At 64.6% G+C, this 19232-nt stretch overlaps 1 protein-coding gene across 1 annotated transcript; it reads right to left on the reverse strand.

Moving 5' to 3' along the window:
• Nucleotides 1-2442: 2442 nt before the first annotated feature.
• On the reverse strand, nt 2443-17364 carry LOC123369744 (matrix metalloproteinase-25-like). Its single transcript, XM_045015682.1, has 10 exons — nt 17243-17364; nt 15175-15307; nt 14463-14598; nt 14045-14340; nt 12878-13051; nt 12625-12721; nt 12402-12484; nt 11456-11608; nt 3177-3437; nt 2443-2833 (listed from the first exon to the last, which is right to left on the reverse strand). The coding sequence occupies exons 1-10, from the start codon at nt 17342-17344 to the stop codon at nt 2577-2579; spliced, it is 1692 nt and encodes a 563-aa protein (XP_044871617.1). The 5' UTR covers nt 17345-17364; the 3' UTR covers nt 2443-2576.
• Between the last annotated feature and the right edge of the window lie 1868 nt (nt 17365-19232).

The following is a 19232-nucleotide window of genomic DNA, read 5'->3' on the forward strand; positions in this document are numbered from 1 at the left end:
CGGGGCGGGGGCAGGGATTTAAAGGGCCCGGGGCTCCAGCCACCGGGGGGACCCCGAGCTTTGCGGGGCGGGGGCAGGGATTTAAAGGGCCCGGGGCTCCTGCCGCTGAGGGGAGTTCCAAGCCCTTTAAATCCCGGCCCCTGCCCGGCCGCCGGAGCCACGGCCGGGATTCAATGGGCTCTGGGTGCTTGGATGGGGATCTGGGGATGGACAGGTGGGGTGGAGGGCAGGGATGGAGGGAGAGAGGAGGGCGTGTCATAAACAGATACTTAAGGGTTAAAGTCTGTTTTACCTGTAAAGGGTTAACATGTAGTACCTGGTGACCACCTGACCAGAGGACCAATCAGAGATAAGATTTTTTCAAATCTCTGTGGAGGGAAGCCTTTGTCTGAGTGAGAACTGGTTTTGGATCTAACAGAGGACAGTCATGTCTCCAAGTTCTCCTGGAGTAGTTTCTACTAATTAATAGTGAGTATTAATTAGAAAGGCGGATTAGTCTTATGATTTGATTTCTATATTGGCAATTGTGTGTTTGCTAAAGGAAATGCTTTATTCCTGTTTGCTGATATTGCTTTTACTGAGAAAAGGGGGAGGGGGAATTCTCTCCAGAGATTGATAAGGTTATACCCTATGAGTGTCCAGCCTGGGCTCATAGAGATTCTGTACTTTCTTTTTGTTCTCTTAATAAATTCTTTTCTATTAAGGACTTGTTGGTCTTTCCTTGGGTGGATTCTCAGGGAAAGGGGAGGGGGAGGTATCCCTCTGTAGTTGGATCCCGGTATCTCTCCTAGGAAAAGGGAGGGGGGGAGGAAGCAGGGGGAATGGTTTGTTTCTCCTGGGTGTGAGAACTCCATGGATTTGGGGCTCTTGGAATCCCCTAGGATTTTGGGGAAGGATTGTGTCTCAATCCACATTTCCTGATTGAGTGGTGGCAGCGAAAAGGAACCCCACCCTAAGGGTTAGGGTGGTGGCAGAATACCTGCGGGTCCCCATCTTTGAACCCACAAGCTCAAAGTGGGGGTGAGATCCCATGACATGGTGGCAGCGGAGTTTCGAACCCATTGTTACAAGGAGTTTTTTTCAGCTGGGCTACGCTGAAGGAAGCTATTCTCTTCTTCTACAGCAGGAAAGCAACCTGAGAGAAGAGGGAGTTTACAGTTTCAGCCAGGTTGGCTGGAGGGAATTAAGTTTCCAACAGGCTTTGTTGGAAGCAGTTTTCTTCTGTTTGCTTGAGGCAGCTTGAGGAAAAGGCAGTTTCAAGCAGTTTTCAGGGTTAGGAGGAGTTTTTTTTTCTCTGCTGGCTATGCTGAGGAAGAACTCTTCCCTAGAGGTGTGTCCTTCCTTGGTGATATCAGGTATCACTCAGGATTCCTAAGGTGGGGGGAAGTGCTCGACAAAGTACATTCCCATCCAACAGGGAAAACAGGTTTGGGGGTTGGAGAGAGAAACCCTCCAGCCAGGTAATTTTTTTTTTTCCCTGTGTCTTTTAAAATCCTCTGGAGCCAGGGAATACAAATCCCTGAGAGGATTTACTAGACTTTTCTCGCAGGTACTAAGTAGCACCAGCTTCTTCTTTTTTTTCTTTTTTCTTGGTCTGCTTGAAAACAGCTAAGAAAGGACCCCCACTGTGAGGTACTTAGCAAGTGCTAGAAACAGGACAAACCAGTTTTTTGGTCTTCTCAGTATATCAGCAAACAGCAACTACACATTTGCAAATGAAAAGGTTTTGTTTCTTTTCTATTCAGTCTCTCGGGAATAGAAAGGGTTAGGAATTGGGAAGCAAGCAACCCAATTCCCTGACTGCAGAGGGGTGTGGCCAGCACCAAAAGGATATGGAGGACAGGGATGAGGGTGTGGGGGGATGGAGAAGGAGGGCGGGGATGGAGGGTGTGAGGGATGGGGGGAATTGGGGGATAGGTGGTTGGAGAAGTGGGGGGTGGGGATGAGGCTGTGGAGGGGATTGGGGGGGATGGGTGGTTGGAGAGGTGGGGGGATGGGGATTGGGGGGATGGCTGGTTGGAGAGGTGGGGGGATGGGAATTGGGGGGATGGGTGGTTGGAGAGGTGGGGGGATGAGGGTGGGGGGATGGAGAGGATTGGGGGGGATGGGGGGCAGGGATGAGGGTGTGGGGGGAGGGGCAGCGCAGCGGGTCCTGCACTCACCCCCCCCAGCTGGCCCAGTTGTGCCGTTTGCCCCCCTCCCGCCTGCCCACGTACCCCCGGTCCAACCCCCCCCATCCAGACACCAGCCAGCTGTTTCCATTGGCTTTTATTAGAAAACTCTGGGTGGGACAATTTCATGGGCTCCCCTCCATCCCCCTCCCCTCGCTGCCCCCCCGGCCCGGCCTCCCCATTAACCCCCCACCCCCCCGACACAGTCACCCAGCAAACGGGGCAAGCGAGAAATAACTCGGACAGATCCCCCCCCCCGCTCCGGTTTGCCTGGGCATGCTGCACCCTCTGGTGGCAGGAGTGGGATACTGCACACAGCCAACCCCTCTGTGCACACAGCTGCCCCGTGGTGCCAGCGGTGGGATGCGCTGGGGCGTAAAGTGCATCGGCGCAGCACAGCGGGTGTCACCGCAGGGCCCATGCCAGAGCCAGGGCCCAGGTCAGGAAGGCCGGTAGGGGGCCCGGCAGGGCCCCGCTGCAGAGACACTGGCCACCTCCAGGCTCCCTGCTTCCTCCCCGGGGCCCCGGGGCCGGCGATGCGGTGGGGGAACCCGGGCAGTACATCCAGTCCTGGGGGGCTGACCTGGGGTACCCGCTCTCAGCCTCCACGCTGCCCCCCAGAAACCGCCAGTACTGGGTGCCCTTGAAAAAGTAGGTGCTTCCTGCAGAGGAGAGAGAGAGAGATGAGAACAGGGCACGCGCTGCAGGGGTGCCTGGATGGGCGGCACCGCAATACCGCTCTGTGCCACGAGAGGGAGCGTGACACCAGGCTGCCCAGCTGGGTGTCAGCGAAGGAGGCCGGCCTGAGAAGCACCGTTAGCCTGGGGAACTGCCTGCCACTGGGAAAGCTGCCGGCGATGCATTGTTAGCCTAGGGGACTCCCGCCCACGCTGGGAACCCTTCCGGAGACACTCCGCTGGCCCGGGGGACCCCTTGCCACTTGAAACGCTGCTGGAGGAGCACCGTTAACCTGGGGAACTCCCCACCACTGGGAATGCCACCTACCATCGTTCCAGCTGATGATGTCATCCAGCCCAGCGGGGACCCCCTTCCAGAGGGTCACCGACCTGGGGTACCCGGGCTCCACGTTTCCAGCTCGGTCGTCGAAGCGCCAGTAGTGGGAGCTCTCGAAGAGGTAGGTCTTGCCGTTGTGCCCCCAGACGAAGGCCGCCTCCACTGTGACCCCCTCGGGCAGCCCCAGGTCGGTGATGGGGCGGGGAGACCCTGGATCCACCCGGGTGTCAGTGAAGACCCAGAAATGCTGCCCTGTGGAGAGGGTGGAGAGTCAGTATGGAGGGCGGCAGAGTGGGGGGGCAGGGTGGGGAGTCACATTGGGGGGTTAATGGGTGCAGAGAGGCAGGCTGGGATGGTTATGGGGTGCAGTGTTTTGTGGGGCAGGCTGGGGGTGGTTATGGGGTGCAGTGGTATGTGGGGCAGGCTGGGGGTCGGAGGCAGGCTGGGGTGGTTATGGGGTGCAGTGGTATGTGGGGCAGGCTGGGGGTAGGAGGCAGGCTGGGGTGGTTATGGGGTGCCGTGTGCTGTGGGGCAGGCTGGGGGTGGGAGGCAGGCTGGGGGTGGTTATGGGGTGCAGTGGTATGTGGGGCAGGCTGGGGGTCGGAGGCAGGCTGGGGTGGTTATGGGGTGCAGTGTTTTGTGGGGCAGGCTGGGGGTAGGAGGCAGGCTGGGGGTGGTTATGGGGTGCAGTGGTATGTGGGGCAGGCTGGGGGTGGGAGGCAGGCTGGGGGTGGTTATGGGGTGCAGTGGTATGTGGGGCTGCCTGGGGGTAGGAGGCAGGCTGGGGTGGTTATGGGGTGCAGTGGTATGTGGGGCAGGCTGGGGGTAGGAGGCAGGCTGGGGTGGTTATGGGGTGCCGTGTGCTGTGGGGCAGGCTGGGGGGTTTATGGGCGGTCAGGCTGTGGGGGGTCTGACACTATCTCAAAACCGGCCCCCGGGACCCCCCCTACTCCCCACTGAAGTGAGGGTGACGGGGGTGGTGCAAAGCTGCCTTGTACGAGACGGTTCTAGGAGCCTTGATCTGCTGAACACGACCTCCCGGCGGAGGGGGAGCGTCGCTGGAGGGGGAGCGTCGCTGGAGGGGGAGTTGGGAAGTTTTGCTCCGGGTGTGACTGAAATAGGCTGTGAGCTGGGAACCCCCCAACCAGCCTCTCAGTGGCGACCAAGGAGCAGCTGGCCCTGGCCAGACGGGGGCGACGCCCCTCCAGGAGAATCGGCTCTTCGGGGGCCCCTCGGAGAGGTCATGGACCCCGCGGGGGCTGCTCAGCCCCGAGTCCAGCCAGGATCTTTCCAGCAGCTGGAAGAAAGTCTAGAGGAGGGACGGAGGCAGCATCACTGGGCCTCTCTCCTTCCCCCCGCTCAGCGCCTGGCAGACGGGCCGGACGACACAGGCTTTGAACTGGGGAGCCTGGTCCCAGGCGGGACGGGAATCCAGCCGCCGGGCTGCCTGCACCATCCTTTAGGGTCGGAGACGCCTGCTTCAAATCCTGCTTAGGCTGTGGGATTTCGACGTGCGCCTGCGACGTCCCCTCCCTTCGAAACCCGCCTTCCCGCCGTCAATAAACCTGCTGGATGTTTTACCTAGAACAGCGGGTTTGGTTAAGGTGCTCGGGGGACTCTCAGCTCCGGTTACAGAGGCTGGTGCGTGTCCACTGTCCTCTGATGAACCAATTAACGAGCTTGCACTCTGCAGGGACGCTGGAGCACGGCCAGACGGTACATTTCCGGGGGGTCGGCTGGTGCCGCTCCCGGGAGCATTCACGCAGTGTAGCCGGGTGTGGGGCTCCACGTGCTGACGGCTGAGGGATCGCGGCGCCTGGAGGGGTTTGCTGCATGTCACTGGCCTTGCACTGAGACCCGGCCCAGGCTGCAGAGTTAGGGGCACGGCTGCCCCACAGCCCCCGGCTGCACCCGGGGGCCCAGTGCCGCAGCGAGGGGGGCGAAACGCACAGCTGGTCGCACCGAGCGAGATTGGCGCTTCCTCCGCTGGGGCGGAGACTTTAAGAGGCGTTAAGGGCGGTGGCTGGGAACAGCCGAGAGCCGGTGGGTTATTTCCCGTTGGCTGGTTTCGGGCCCGGGAAGGAGGAACAGAACAGGCAGGAAGCCGAGCGAGGGGGGCGCTGCACAAACCGCAGGAGGAGAGAGCCGAGCGACCGGGGAGCTGCAGCAGCTGGGGCTGGGGTTTAGCAGCCAGCCTCCGAGAGGGAAGCAGCCAGGCCAAGGGGGAACCGCACGCACAGCTGGACCGAGGGGCCCGGGACCACGCCGAGGGTTGGGCCCAGCAGAGGCAGCAGCACTTCACCGGGCAGCAGAGCCGGGGCGGCAGCTTTGCAGCAGCTTTGGTGCTCGGAACGGGTCCAAGTCCCGCCACCCCCATCCCCCACCCCCGCCTAAGGCTCTGGGAGGGGGGTTGGGTGCTGGGTGCGGGCTCTGGGCTGGGACAGAGGGTTGGGTTGTGCGAGGGGGGTGGGGTGCTGCATGTGGGCTCTGGGAGGGGGGTTGGGTGCTGGGGTCAGGCTCTGGGAGGGGCTCTGGGCTGGGCTGGGGTTGGGGTGCAGGAGGGGGTGTGGGAGGGGGGTTGGGTGCTGGGTGCGGGCTCTGGGCTGGGACAGAGGGTTGGGGTGCAGGAGGGGGTGTGGGAGGGGGGTTGGGTGCTGGGGTCAGGGGCTCTGGGCTGGGACAGAGGGTTGGGGTGCAGGAGGGGGTGTGGGAGGGGGGTTGGGTGCTGGGTGCGGGCTCTGGGCTGGGACAGAGGGTTGGGGTGCAGGAGGGGGTGTGGGAGGGGGGTTGGGTGCTGGGGTCAGGCTCTGGGAGGGGCTCTGGGCTGGGCTGGGGTTGGGGTGCACGAGGGGGTTGAGATGCTGGTTTTCGAATCGTTATTTTGTAGCTCTTGACATGTGACAGCGACACTTAGTGGTTTGCGCTGTTTTGCTGTGGCCGCGTTGGTACCCGATACGAGAGCCGCACGGTGGGGAGGTGTTATCGTTAATTAGGCCGACGTTGGTTGGTGAGAGAGACGAGCTTTCGAACTCCCCGAGCTCTTCTCCGGCCTGCGGCGCTCCAGAGGGCCTGGCTCGTTCACCAAGCAAGGCTGGTCCGAACAAAGGGGTTACCTCCCCCACCTTGTCTCTCGCGTTGTGTCTTCACAAGCCTGAGCGCTTTGAATCTCAACTTTACCGTTGGTAAAAACCTGATCTGACCTCCCCCAATAATTTCCCACCACTGTGAAAACTAGAAATGATAAAAAGACAAAAAACTCCACCCCTGGGAACTGTTGTGTCCTGCACACGAGGAGACAGACGATGGGGCCGAGAATTTACTGCTTTTAGAAGCTGTGTGATGAGGAGAGGCCCCACCCTGACTGCAAGGTTAACGGGCGACGCTCTGAATGGAGTCCATGAAATGCCAGCTCAGGGTGCTTTCGAGCAGTGTAAATTCGAAGACACGGTTGTAAAATGATTTCAGATTCCGCCTGACACGTAGCAGGCGAAGTTTAGAAACCTGAAGCGAGAGGCTGGGCTGGGGATACGTAAACGGGGTGAAAGAGCTGGTGGGGAAACGGGTGAGGGGAACGGGGCTGGCACGTTTTGAAGCAACGTTTGAGCTGCGTTTCCCGAGCAGATGTGAAGATGAGGTGACGCAGTGTCTGTGGGACAGGACTGTGAAGCCTCTGGAGGAGACGGCAGCTCTCGCCGACGCCTTTCGGCAGCCCCAGGCGTCTGTCGCGGGCAAAGCGCAGGGAGAGGGATTGAAACCTGGCGGGACGCAGGGTGAGATGTTTCCCCGCCGTGTTCAGGCTCTGATCTGAACATGGCAGAACTGAGATGTCGTTTATGCCGGATGGCTCAAGTGAGGGATCACGGGAGAGGTTCTGATTTGCTGAACGGGATTAGCCAGTTCGTTCGCACGGATCGTTTCTGTAGCGGGAGTGAGGGATATTGGCTGTGTAACAATTACAACTGTGAGTGTACTCGGGAGGGGGGACGCCCACCAGACAAGCAGCCGCAAGGGGCCATTTACGGAGGACACGAGAGCTCTGAAGACGCTAATCTCCCCCCTTCCTGAGGCGTTTCCTGGGATGCTGCTTTGACACTGCAGGGGCAGGTGATAACGTCACCGGATGGAAAATCCCCCTTGGACACGGCTGGTGCTTTTCCCCTGGGCTCAAGCGCAGGATTCTCGCCTTAGGAAAGTCCCTGTACGGCTGGGGAGGGGGCTGAGCGGGCCTCTCCCCCATGGCCTGCCCAGGGACAGGGCCTGTTGAAAGTACCTGGCGGGACAAGGGAACGAACCCGAGGGGCCAGGCTGAGACGGGGCCAGGCTGGAAGAAGAAATAACTGGAGCTCTGAGCATCCCGCCCGGGTCAGCACTTGGCCTGGGGAGGTGCGTTTTGTAACCCGGTGCTCTAGCGACTCCAGCTTCGTGGGCGTGTTTTGTGATGTGCTCGGTGAGCCGCTGCCCCTTATCCTCACGTGCAATCGGCCTCTCACAGCTAATAAACGGGTGTTGTTTCTTATCGAGCCCGGCTTGTGCCATCTCTAACTGGGGGAGGCACGAAGCCGTGCATGGAGGGAGGGGGGATTTTGCTGAGCCTGCGCTGTGCAGGTTTGTCCATACAGCACAAGCCAGGGTTATGTTGGGTTTGTCTCCCCAAAGGCGTGTGCAAGTGAGCGCCGGGGAAGCCCTCGCACGCCGAGCGGACGTCAGGGGTCCGGACTGCGGCAGGGAACATGGGCCGAGCCGGGAGCGGGTTGCGGGGGCGCAGCGGAGGGCAGCGCAGGAAGGCGACGTGCAGCCGGCGGCAGAGCTTTCGTTAGGGGGAGGCGGCAGGACTCTTGTGCCTTTGGCCAAAATGCACCTCCAACCTGGGGGGCTGGAAGGTGGATGACAGGTGGGAGTGGGGACGCTAGATACCCCCCGACGTGCTCGCTGGTAATGATTCCCCCGCCCCGTGTAGCTCAGGCCGTAACGTGTCCGCCCCCAGCCAGGACCCGGCAGGGACAGGATGTGAGGACACAGATATTCACGCCTGCCTGCGAAGGTCTGGACTTTAAGGCTGCGGGTCTCTGTGGATCATTTAGCCAGTCGTGGAGGTACAAAGAGAGAATCTGTGGCAGGGCCTCTCGCTGGGACAGTCTGCGGCCCTGTTCTTAGGCTAAGGCCGTTGGCCAAGCAGCAGGGGCAGCCGTGCGCCGGGAAGGGACCGGTCACGTCCCACACCCCAAACCCGTCCCGCTGAAGGAAGGCGGGATCGGGCTGTTGAGATCCAGTCCTGTCCTGAGCGTGCCCGTCACCGCTGGCTAAAGGCGGTTACAGAGACCTCAGTTTGATTTGACAACACCCCGTCTGGCAGGGAACCACTTCCCAACGGCTGGGGGGTGAAACCCTCAGTTCTGTCTTCATGGGCCCCACCTTTCTGGTGTGAATCTGCCTGGTTCCCAGGGTTTCTGGCTGCTGCACAATTCCCTTGGCCGGGGGAGGTTCATGAGGGGAGGGGGGTGTAATTGCCAGGTGCATGAGGGGCAAACAGGAAGTAAGTGGGGAGTCGAAAATAAGGACAAAGGAAGTTGGATTTCAGCTGCTGGACGTTCACCCCAATGAACATCGAATTGTTTGCAGCTTCGGGTCTCGTTGCTCTGCGAGAAGGACCCGTGAGTCGGCGTCCAGGGCGTTAGCTGCCGGCTGAACAGGGGTAGCCCCCGCCCTAGAGAGCGGGGGGAGGCGCGTCTCCGAGGGGCCCCCGCTCTGGAGAGCAGGGGGAGGCGCGTCTCCGGGGGGCCCCCGCTCTGGAGAGCAGGGAGAGACGCGTCTCTGGGGGGCCCCCGAGGAGGAGACTGGGGCAGGAATAGCGGGAGTACGGGAATGTCTCCTCACCGGTCGCTTGGCAGAGGATGCCGAGGACTCAGTGGTTGATTCAGCGTCTGTGCACCCAGCCTGTGAGCCGGGACGGGTGTAACCGACCTCCCGGAGGGGAGCAGTCGGGCAGCTGACGTCTCCGAGACAGAGACAGGGGGTGACGGGGGATACCCCGATCCAGGTCTTCAGGACGCTGCTCCTGAGAGGCTTCTGGAGAGTGACGGTGTCTCTGGAACCGGCCTGGGACAGCCGAGGAGACGAGTGCAGGTTTCCAGGCGATGGTTGTGGGGGGGACGCAAGTGCCCCAGCTGGCAGGGGGGAGAAGGGCTCCCCCGGGCTGGTGAGACACAGGAAGCAGCTGAGGGGGAGATGCCAGGAAAAGGCAGCCCTGTAGGGTCCTTCCCCACCCGTCCCCGAGAGGGGACATGGGATATTTGCACGTGCATGACCCTGCGGCTGAGAGACAGCTCCGCGGGGGTTAGCCAACATGCACCGTCCCCTGACATCCTTCCCCCACGCCACCCTGCTGCCCCACAGCGCTGAGCGGCTGGAGGACCCCACTGAACAGACGCCTGCTGAGGCTCACGGAGGATTTCAAAGACGCGATGGGTCCTGAGCAAACCACAGCGTCTAAGAGAAGGCGCGATCTGACCGAGATACTCGCACAGGCTGATCTGTGAGAGTTTGGTGAACACGGCTACACAGACCTGCAGAGATGTTCTCTACCCACCCAGGGAAGACGCACACCCCAGCTTGTGAGATCACCGGAGAGGAGCCCCCAAGTGTTAACAGACTTTGCAAGGGCACCTGTGGGTAACACCACAATGTTTAGCAACGCTTGGGAGTCGTGTGGTCAACACCTGAAGTGGCCCTTGGGCCCACGGCCTCCGCGTTAGTCAGTGATTCACACCCCTGCAGAGGGCGGAGGTGTGACCGGGTACCTGAAAATAACACCCTGGGAACCAGCGCCGTGGTCACCACTGAAGTGAGGGTGACGGGGGTGGTGCAAAGCTGCCTTGTACGGGACGGTTCTAGGAGCCTCGATCTGCTGAACGCGACCCCCCGGCGGAGGGGGAGCGTCGCTGGAGGGGGAGCGTCGCTGGAGGGGGAGCGTCGCTGGAGGGGGAGTTGGGAAGTTTTGCTCCGGGTGTGACTGAAATAGGCTGTGAGCTGGGAACCCCCCAGCCAGCCTCTCAGTGGCGACCAAGGAGCAGCTGGCCCTGGCCAGACGGGGGGCGACGCCCCTCCAGGAGAATCGGCTCTTCGGGGACCCCTCGGGGAGGTCATGGACCCCACGGGGGCTGCTCAGCCCTGAGTCCAGCCAGGGTCTTTCCAGCAGCTGGAAGAAAGTCTAGAGGAGGGACGGAGGCAGCATCACTGGGCCTCTCTCCTTCCCCCCGCTCAGCGCCTGGCAGACGGGCCGGACGACACAGGCTTTGAACTGGGGAGACTGGTTCCAGGCGGGACGGGAATCCAGCCGGTGTATTGACAACAGTGCCGCAGCGAGGGGGGCGAAACGCACAGCTTGTCGCACCGAGCGAGATTGGCGCTTCCTCCGCTGGTGCGGAGATTTTAAGAGGCTTTGAGGGCGGTGGCTGGGAACAGCCGAGAGCCGGTGGGTTATTTCCCGTTGGCTGGTTTCGGGCCCGGGAAGGAGGAACAGAACAGGCAGGAAGCCGAGCGAGGTGGGCGCTGCACAAACCGCAGCGAGGAGAGAGCCGAGCGCACCGGGGAGCTGCAGCAGCTGGAGGCCGGGGTTTAGCAGCGCCTGCGACGTCTCATCACTCAAACGCGTCTTCCTGTCATGACTGCGCCTGTCTGATGCTTTATCTAGGCCAGGGCTTTCGGGCTGAAGCGCTCGGGGGAATCTCAGCTCGGGCTGCAGAGCCTGGGCGTGTCCCTTTCCTCTGACGAGGTGGCGAACGAGGGGAGTCGAGCTCGGTGTCAGGTGGGAGATTTCTGGGGTGCAAGGCTGGGGGAGCTGGGGGGATTGGCTGGTGCCTTTCTCTGAGTGAGTCGTGAGGGGCTCTGGGAGCATTCACGCAATCCAGCCGGGTGTGGGGGCGCCACGTGCTGACGGCTGAGTGATCGCAGCGCCTGGAGGGGTTTGCTGCATGTCACCGGCCTTGAATTGTGAGACACTGGAGAGTTAGCGGTACCCCAGTGCCAGGCTGCACCCCGGGGATCCCATCGGGGGGTGGGTATGGGTGCTGTTATACAGGGCAGGCTGGAGGATAGGGGGTGCAGTGGGGCTATAGGGGTCAGGCTAGGAGGGTTATGGGGTGCAGTGTTACATTGTGGGGCAGGCTGTGTGGTCATGGGATTGGTGAGGGGTTTGTGGGATGCAGCGGTATGTGGGGCAGGCTGGAGATACAAGGAGGTTGAGGTGTAATGTGGGGGTCACCCCCCCTCACCAATGAAGAAGATGATCTTGCTGTCATTACTCCGCTCATAGACGGCATCGATCGCCCCCAAATCCGGGGGGAGCCCCATCCAGAAGCGTTGCGTCTGCGCTGGCTCCAGGGAAACCAGGTTACGGGCCGGCTGCATCCTCCAGAAATGCTTCTCTGTCAGAGAGGGGGGGAGCCAGACATTGGGGGGGCAGAAATGACCCCCCCACACACTGCCCAAAGGGCTCCGAAAGTGGCGTTAGCCTATGGAACTCCACGCTACATGAATTTGGACATTCAAGTGAACGTAGCCTGTGGGACACCCCTCCAGAGCAACCTCCCATTGCAGGCGGCGTAGAGGGGCTGTTATCCTGCCAGACTCTCCGCTCCCCAAGCCTCCTCCAAGAAACCGCGCCCCCCCTGCCCCCGCTCCCCTGGGGCTGCGGAGAAATTGGGTTAATCTGCGGCACTTCCCCCCACAGGAAATGTACAATGAGCTGCAAACATGATGTTAACCACAAGTTTGCAACGACTCTTCATTTCTTGCCACCGGAAGTTGGACTGTGACCAACAAAAAAAAACCCCCACCAGTAACTTGCCAAACTCTCCACCACAAGAAATGTGCCCTAATTAAGCGGTGCAAAGCCGGTGCTGCTAACTAAGAGATCAGCTTGACAGCTGCCCAGAAACCAGTGCTGCCGGTGGGAATTCGAGCCACATCAAATGACAGGGAGCTTGCTTGCCAACCGTGCACCGTTAGCCGGTGGGACTCCCTGCCTCAGGAAATCACAGCAAGATTGCTGCAAAAAGGGGTTGTTACCCAATGGGACTCCACGCTACATGGGAGTATAAGGAGCTTGAACTGACTCCCATGATGCCCCTCTGAGAGGAGACATGGGGGCGATGGCGTTAACCCGCGGGACTCCCCACCACATGGAATCGGGCTGCGGGGCTGGGGGAAGCGACTCACTCTTGAAGAAGAAAACCTCCCCGCGGATGTTGGCGATGGCGTCGAAATGGGCCTGGCAGCGATCGGGGGCCGGCGGGCGGGGCCTGGGGGGACAGACAGACCAACACGAGTGGGGTGGGCCAGGCGGCCCCGGCAGGCGGGGGGGAGGAGGCTCAGTGCAGGGGGGAGCGATGGGGCAGGCGGGGGGGGAGAAGGGCCGTGGGGCCAGGGAGCCGATACTCACTGCTGGGTGGGTCTGTGGGGCGGCAGGTCGGGGATGCGGGGCTGGGTGGGGATGGGCCGCGCCGGCGAGTCCTCCCCCGGGTGCAGCTGCCTCCTCCCTGGAGCAGAAGAAAGGAGTGAGCGAGCGAAGGGCCAAACGAAGGGGAAGGATTAACGAGGCGCTCGCTGCCGGCTGGAGGGGGGAGGCCGGGGGGGCCGGGGAGGCCGGGGGGGAAGGAGGGACGAGAGGGGGGGCCGGGGGGGCGGCTGCTCACCGTACAGGGTCTGGATGCCCAGGGCGTCGTCGGGGGGCAGCTGGTAGAGGTGGGGCAGCCCCACGGGGCCCTGGTAATAGGGCATCATGATGGACCCCTTGGTGGAGGAGTGGGCCAGGCCCAGGGCGTGACCGAACTCGTGAACCGCCACGGCGAAGAGATCGGTGCCGCCACCTGGGGGGAGGGGAGCGGTGAGACGCTGCGGCCCCCCCACCCCCGGCCGCAGCCCGCCCCACGGCGCCCCCTGCTGCCCCCCCACGCTGCCCGCCCCACGACGCCCCCTGCTGCCCCCCCATGCTGCCTGCCCCACGGCGCCCCCTGCTGCCCCCCCACGCTGCCTGCCCCATGGCGCCCCCTGCTGCCCCCCCTCCCCCGGCCGCTGCCTGCCCCACGGCGCCCCCTGCTGCCCCCCTCCCCCGGCCGCTGCCTGCCCCACGGCGCCCCCTGCTGCCCCCCACGCTGCTACCCACCCCGCGGCGCCCCCTGCTGCTACCCACCCCACGGCGCCCCCTGCTGCATCCCTGCTGCTACCCGCCCCACGGCGCCCCCTGCTGCACCCCACTCCCTATGCGCTGCTACCCGCCCCACAGCGCCCCCTGCTGCTACCCGCCCCACGGCGCCCCCTGCTGCACCCCACTCCCTATGCGCTGCTACCCGCCCCACAGCGCCCCCTGCTGCTACCCGCCCCGCGGCGCCCCCTGCTGCCCCCCCGGCCGCTGCCTGCCCCACGGCGCCCCCTGCTGCACCCCACTCCCCACGGCGCCCCTTGCTGCCCCCTGCTGCTACCCGCCCCACGGCGCCCCCTGCTGCCCCCCACGCTGCTACCAGCCCCACGGCGCCCCCTGCTGCTACCCGCCCCACAGCGCCCCCTGCTGCCCCCACTGCCCTCCATACCACTACCCGCCCCATGGCACCACCAGCTGCCCTGCCCACACTGCTACCCACCCCACGGTGCCCCTGCTTCCCCCCAACACCACGGGGGGCGCCGTGGGGTGGGTAGTGGGGTGGGGGGCACTGGGGAGAAGCAGGGGGCACTGTGCGGTGGGTAGCTTCTCCCCACTGCCCCCCACACCACTACCCACCCCATAGCACCCCTTGCTGCCCCACTGCCCTCCAGGCTGCTCCCCACCCCACGGCGCCCCCGCCAATCCCCCCCTCCCCGCTGACCCTGCTGCGTGGCCTGGGGGTCGTAGATCCAGGTCTCCTCGTCGTCGAAGTGGGTGTCCCCGGAGATGGGGTGCTCCCCGGGGAAGAAGGCGTGGGCCAGGGTGCTGCCCGGCCCGTCGAAGGGGTACCCGTCCTCGTGGAAGGAGCGGCTGAACTGCACCAGGATGTCGGCGCCGGCGCCGGGCGCCTCGCGGAAGCTCAGGGCCGAGGCGTTGGCCCAGGCCTGCAGGGCGTAGAAAAGCAGCGTGCGGACGTGGTCCCGGGGCAGGCCGGACGCCTGGGGGTAGGAGCGGACGCTGCCGGGAAAGGAGGGAGTGAGGAACCGGGGGGGGGGGGGAGAAGACGAGACGGAGGCGAAGGAGAAAACGGGACCGGAGAGGAGAAAACCGAGAAAAGAACCCAGGCGTCCGGCGCTCACCTCCAGGTCAGCTCCTTGACGGGCCAGACGCTGCCGCTGTGGGCGTAACGCTTCCGCCGGCGCATCAGCTCCGAGGTGCCGATGATGTCGGGGAGGGAGCAGCGCGGCTGGTCCATCATCGCCAGGGTCCTGTCGTCTGCAGAGAGTGCGGGGATAGAACCCAGGCGTCCGGGCTCCCAACTCCCCCCCCCACTCTCACCACTAGCCCCCACTCCCCTCCCAGGGCTGGAGATAGAACCCAGGAGTCCTGGCTCCCAGCCCCCGCTGCTCTAACCACTAGCCCCCACTCCCCTCCCAGGGCTGGAGATAGAACCCAGGAGTCCTGGCTCCCAGCCCCCCCTGCTGTAACCCCCAGCCCCCACTCCCCTCCCAGAGCCGGGGAGAAAACCCAGGAGTCCTGGCTCCCAGCCCCCACTGCTCTAACCCACCAGCCCCCACTCCCCTCCCAGAGCCGGGGAGCAAACCCAGGAGTCCTGGCTCCCAGCCCCCGCTGCTCTAACCACCAGCCCCCACTCCCCTCCCAGAGCTGGGGAGAGAACCCAGGGGTCCTGGCTCCCAGCACCCCTGCTCTCACCCACCAGCCCCCACTCCCCTCCTTGACCCAGAAAGAGAACCCAGGCGTCCTGGCTCCCAGCCCCCCCTGCTCTAACCCACTAGACCTCACTCCCATCCCAGAGCTGGGGAGAGAACCCAGGCGTCCTGCCACACCTACCCAGAATCCCCGTCTCCTGCAGTCCCGCGAATTTCTGCATCATTCTGACGGCATCGTGCAGCCCTTCCTCGGTCTGGAGTCGGGCCTGCATGGGGTCTGGGGGGGGCAGGTACCCGTAGCGGGTCAGCCAGTCCTGGGGGGGGGCGGGGGGGATAGCAGGGAAAGGGTTAAAAGGCTGAGAGAAGGGGGCAGTTCCCGGCTACTCCAGTCCTGGCCTCGCCCAGCAGGGGGCGCTGTGGGGAGGGGGAGGGGCGCTGTGGGGAGGGGGAGGGGCGCGGTGGGGGGGGCTCTCGCTCCCTGCCCCCCCCCCCCCCCGTTCGGTCGTGGGCTCAGAGCTCCCATTGTTCAGGCAGAGCAGAGCGAAGATCAAACAGACGCCCCCAGGGGTTCCCTGCCCCCCCCTTGCTGCTGGATGGGGGGCGGGGAAAGGCACCGGGGGATGGGACCGAGTGGATCCCTTCCCGGGGAGAAGGAGAACTCAGGAATCCAGGAGCTGGGCAGATCCCCCCCCAAAAACTGACCCAAGCGGGTCCCTCGCACCCGGAGCTGGGATCTGACAGCTGAGAGTCGATGGATCCTTCCCACCACAGACCGACCGATCCACCCGCTGGCGGCTGAGGGAGCTCGAATCCACCGGATCCCTCCCAAGGCACAAACAACGTGGGAGCCCAGTCGATCCTTTCCGCGGTGGGCGAAGGCGGGATCGAGTGGGTCGCCCGCACGCCCAAGGCAGACCTGGGATCGGGGGGTTGTGGGATCCAGTTGATCCCAGCCACGGGAGTCAGGGGGCAACGTGACCCGATGGAGGTGAGCGGGATCTTGTCGATTCTCCCCACTGGGGTCTGGGACCCACTGGGGCTTTCCCAAGGGGGTGGCGTCTGGGGTACAGGATCAAGTGGATCTTCCCTACAGAGCCAGGCAATAAGTGATGGGATCCAGTTGATCCTGCCCATGATACAGATCAGATCGAGTCGATCCCCTTGACCATTTGGACACGGAGGGGATCCCTCACATGGTGGGATCTAGGAGATCCCCACAAGAGCCAAAAAAGCAGCCACCCAGCAGATCACATAGGGCAGCAAATAAACATGGGACCCAGCAGATCCCTCTGCAGAGGCAGGTGGCAGCAGGATCTACTGGGATCTACCCACAGCTGTGGGATCCAGTCGGTCCTTTCCCAGGTGAGTGGCAGAAGCAGACTGGATCCCGAGGGGGGTGCAGCTGCTAGGAGCGAGTCACTCCCCGGGCAGGGTCGTGGATTGGATCCCGGGGGATCTGGGATCCAGTGAGTCTCTCCTGGGGTGGGGGAAGGGAGAGGAAGCAGCCAGGAGTTAATGGGTTTCTCGCCTGCACTCGCCTGCGGTGAGGAGTGACTCGAAACGCGGGTCGATTCCCAGCCCAGAGCAGCTGGCAGAGACAGGGGCTCCTCTCCTCCACCTACTGCCCTCCAGAGAACCCAGGCGTCCGGGCTCCCCTCCTCCACCTACTGCCCTCCAGAGAACCCAGGCGTCCGGGCTCCCCTCCTCCACCCTACTGCCCTCCAGAGAACCCAGGCGTCCGGGCTCCCCTCCTCCACCTACTGCCCTCCAGAGAACCCAGGCGTCCGGGCTCCCCTCCTCCACCCTACTGCCCTCCAGAGAACCCAGGTGTCCGGGCTCCCCTCCTCCACCTACTGCCCTCCCAGGGGACCCAGGAGTCCTGGCTCCCAGCCTCCCCTGCTCTAACCCACCAGCCCCCACTCCCCTCCCAGAGCCGGGGAGAGAACCCAGGAGTCCTGGCTCCCAGCCCCCCTGCTCTAACCCACCAGCCCCCACTCCCCTCCCCGAGCCGGGGAGAGAACCCAGGAGTCCTGGCTCCCAGCCTCCCCTGCTCTAACCCACCAGCCCCCACTCCCCTCCCAGAGCCGGGGAGAGAACCCAGGAGTCCTGGCTCCCAGCCCCCCTGCTCTAACCCACCAGCCCCCACTCCCCTCCCAGAGCCGGGGAGAGAACCCAGGAGTCCTGGCTCCCAGCCCCAACCCACTAGAGCCCCCGCGCCAGGGAGAGAACCCAGGCGTCCGGGCACTCACCACGCCCTTGCTGAGGCGCTGGGTGCTGGGCCGGCCGGCCGGGCTGTGGGGCAGGCAGAGCAGGGTCCCGAGCCCGAGCCACAGGGCCGGGAGCCGCAGCATCGCGGGGCGAGGGGGGGTCGCTCCACCCCAGGGGCGCTGAGGATCTGATGCTGCCCGGCCAGCTCGTCTGCCCTATACAGCAGCCCCCCCACCCGCCCCCTTCCTGTCTGGCTCCGCCCCGTCGCAGCCCCAGCCCGCATCGATCCACACGCAGGAGCCGGACGCCTGGGTTCTCTCTCGGCTCTGGGAGGGGGGAGGGGGCTGGGAGCCAGGACTCCTGGGTTCTCTCAGCTCTGGGAGGGGAGTGGGGGCTGGTGGGTTAGAGCAGAGGGGGCTGGGAGCCAGGACTCCTGGGTTCTCTCCCGGCTCTGGGAGGGGAGTGGGGGCTGGTGGGTCAGAGGAGGGGGGGCTGGGAGCCAGGACTCCTGGGTTCTCTCCAAGCTCCCCCCAGGCTCAGGGTTGGGGAATTCGGTCAGCAGGTCGCAGAGCCGGGGGGTGGGGGGGTCTGTTTCTCTCTCAGATCCAGACCCCAATTAGTCGCTCTGCCCCCCTGGAGGAAACCCCCCCTCACCTGCTGCTTTGATCCCCCCCCCAGCCGCCCGCATCCTCCCTCCTTCCCCACTAATCTCCCTCTATTTCCTCCCGTCACACCCGGCTGCCCCCCACCAGCACCCGGCAGGCGGGGTTCCCATGGGGGGACCCACACACCATGTCCTTAAAAGGGCCAGGTGCCCCCTCTGCTGCACCAGACCTCCCCCACACTCCAGCCCCCCCAAATACCCCTGCCCCCTAGATCTGCCACCAGCCCCCAGCTCCCCCCAAATACCCCCGCCCCCTAGATCTGTCCCCAGCCCCCTCAAATACTCCCACCCCAGATCTGCCACCAGCCCCCCAGCTCCCCCCAAATCCCTCCCAGCCCCCCGGATCCATCCCCACCCCCTGCCCCACCGCCGGGGGACCCGACCCTAAGGACGGCAGAGCCAGCGGAGGGGGGAGGGGAGCCCCTGGCTGTCTCTGCCCCCCCCCCATCCAGCCCCTTCTGCCAGGAAATTAACCCCGGGCCGGGCAGATCAAAGGCAGGGACCCCTCCCCCCCCTCTGCCATCCAGCTCCTTCCTCCTCCCCACAGCCCCGGGGGCCGGAGACCACCAGACTGTGTCCAGCGCCGGGCGAGGGGCCCCGTGTGCCCAGCCCCCCCCCCCAGAGCCAGCCGCATCCCAGCGCCAGGAGAGGGGCCCCGTGTGCCCAGCCCCCCCCCCAGAGCCAGCCGCATCCCAGCGCCGGGCGAGGGGCCCCGTGTGCCCAGCCCCCCCCAGAGCCAGCCGCATCCCAGCGCCAGGAGAGGGGTCCCCGTGTGCCCAGCCCCCCCCCCCCCAGAGCCAGCCACATGCCAGTGCCGGGCGAGGGGCCCCGTGTGCCCAGCCCCCCCCAGAGCCAGCCGCATCCCAGCGCCAGGAGAGGGGTCCCCATGTGCCCAGCCCCCCCAGAGCCAGCCACATGCCAGTGCCGGGCGAGGGGCCCCGTGGGCCCGGCCCCCCCCCCCAGAGCCAGCCGCATCCCCGTGCCGGGCGAGGGGCCCCGTGTGCCCAGGCCCCCCCCAGAGCCAGCCGCATCCCAGCGCCGGGCGAGGGGCCCCGTGTGCCCAGCCCCCCCAGAGCCAGCCGCATCCCAGTGCCGGGCGCGGGGCCCCGTGTGCCCAGCCCCCCCCAGAGCCAGCCGCATCCCAGCGCCGGGCGAGGGGCCCCGTGTGCCCAGCCCCCCCAGAGCCAGCCGCATCCCAGCGCCGGGCGAGGGGCCCCGTGTGCCCAGCCCCCCCAGAGCCAGCCGCATCCCAGCGCCGAGCGAGGGGCCCCGTGTGCCCAGCCCCCCCCGAGCCAGCCGCATCCCAGCGCCGGGCGAGGGGCCCCGTGTGCCCAGCCCCCACCCAGAGCCAGCCGCATCCCAGCGCC

This window comes from Mauremys mutica, chromosome 4 (assembly GCF_020497125.1).
Source record: "Mauremys mutica isolate MM-2020 ecotype Southern chromosome 4, ASM2049712v1, whole genome shotgun sequence".
NCBI lineage: Eukaryota > Metazoa > Chordata > Testudines > Geoemydidae > Mauremys > Mauremys mutica.

Excerpts from the sequence above, each read along its gene's own strand:
- LOC123369744 (XM_045015682.1), bottom strand. The coding sequence starts at position 17,344 with ATGCTGCGGCTCCCGGCCCTGTGGCTCGGGCTCGGGACCCTGCTCTGC. Across the intron at positions 15,308-17,242 it reads AGCGCCTCAGCAAGGGCGTG|GACTGGCTGACCCGCTACGG; the intron begins GTGAGTGCCCGG and ends GCCCCCCCCCAG. Across the intron at positions 14,341-14,462 it reads GTCAAGGAGCTGACCTGGAG|CGTCCGCTCCTACCCCCAGG; the intron begins GTGAGCGCCGGA and ends CTTTCCCGGCAG.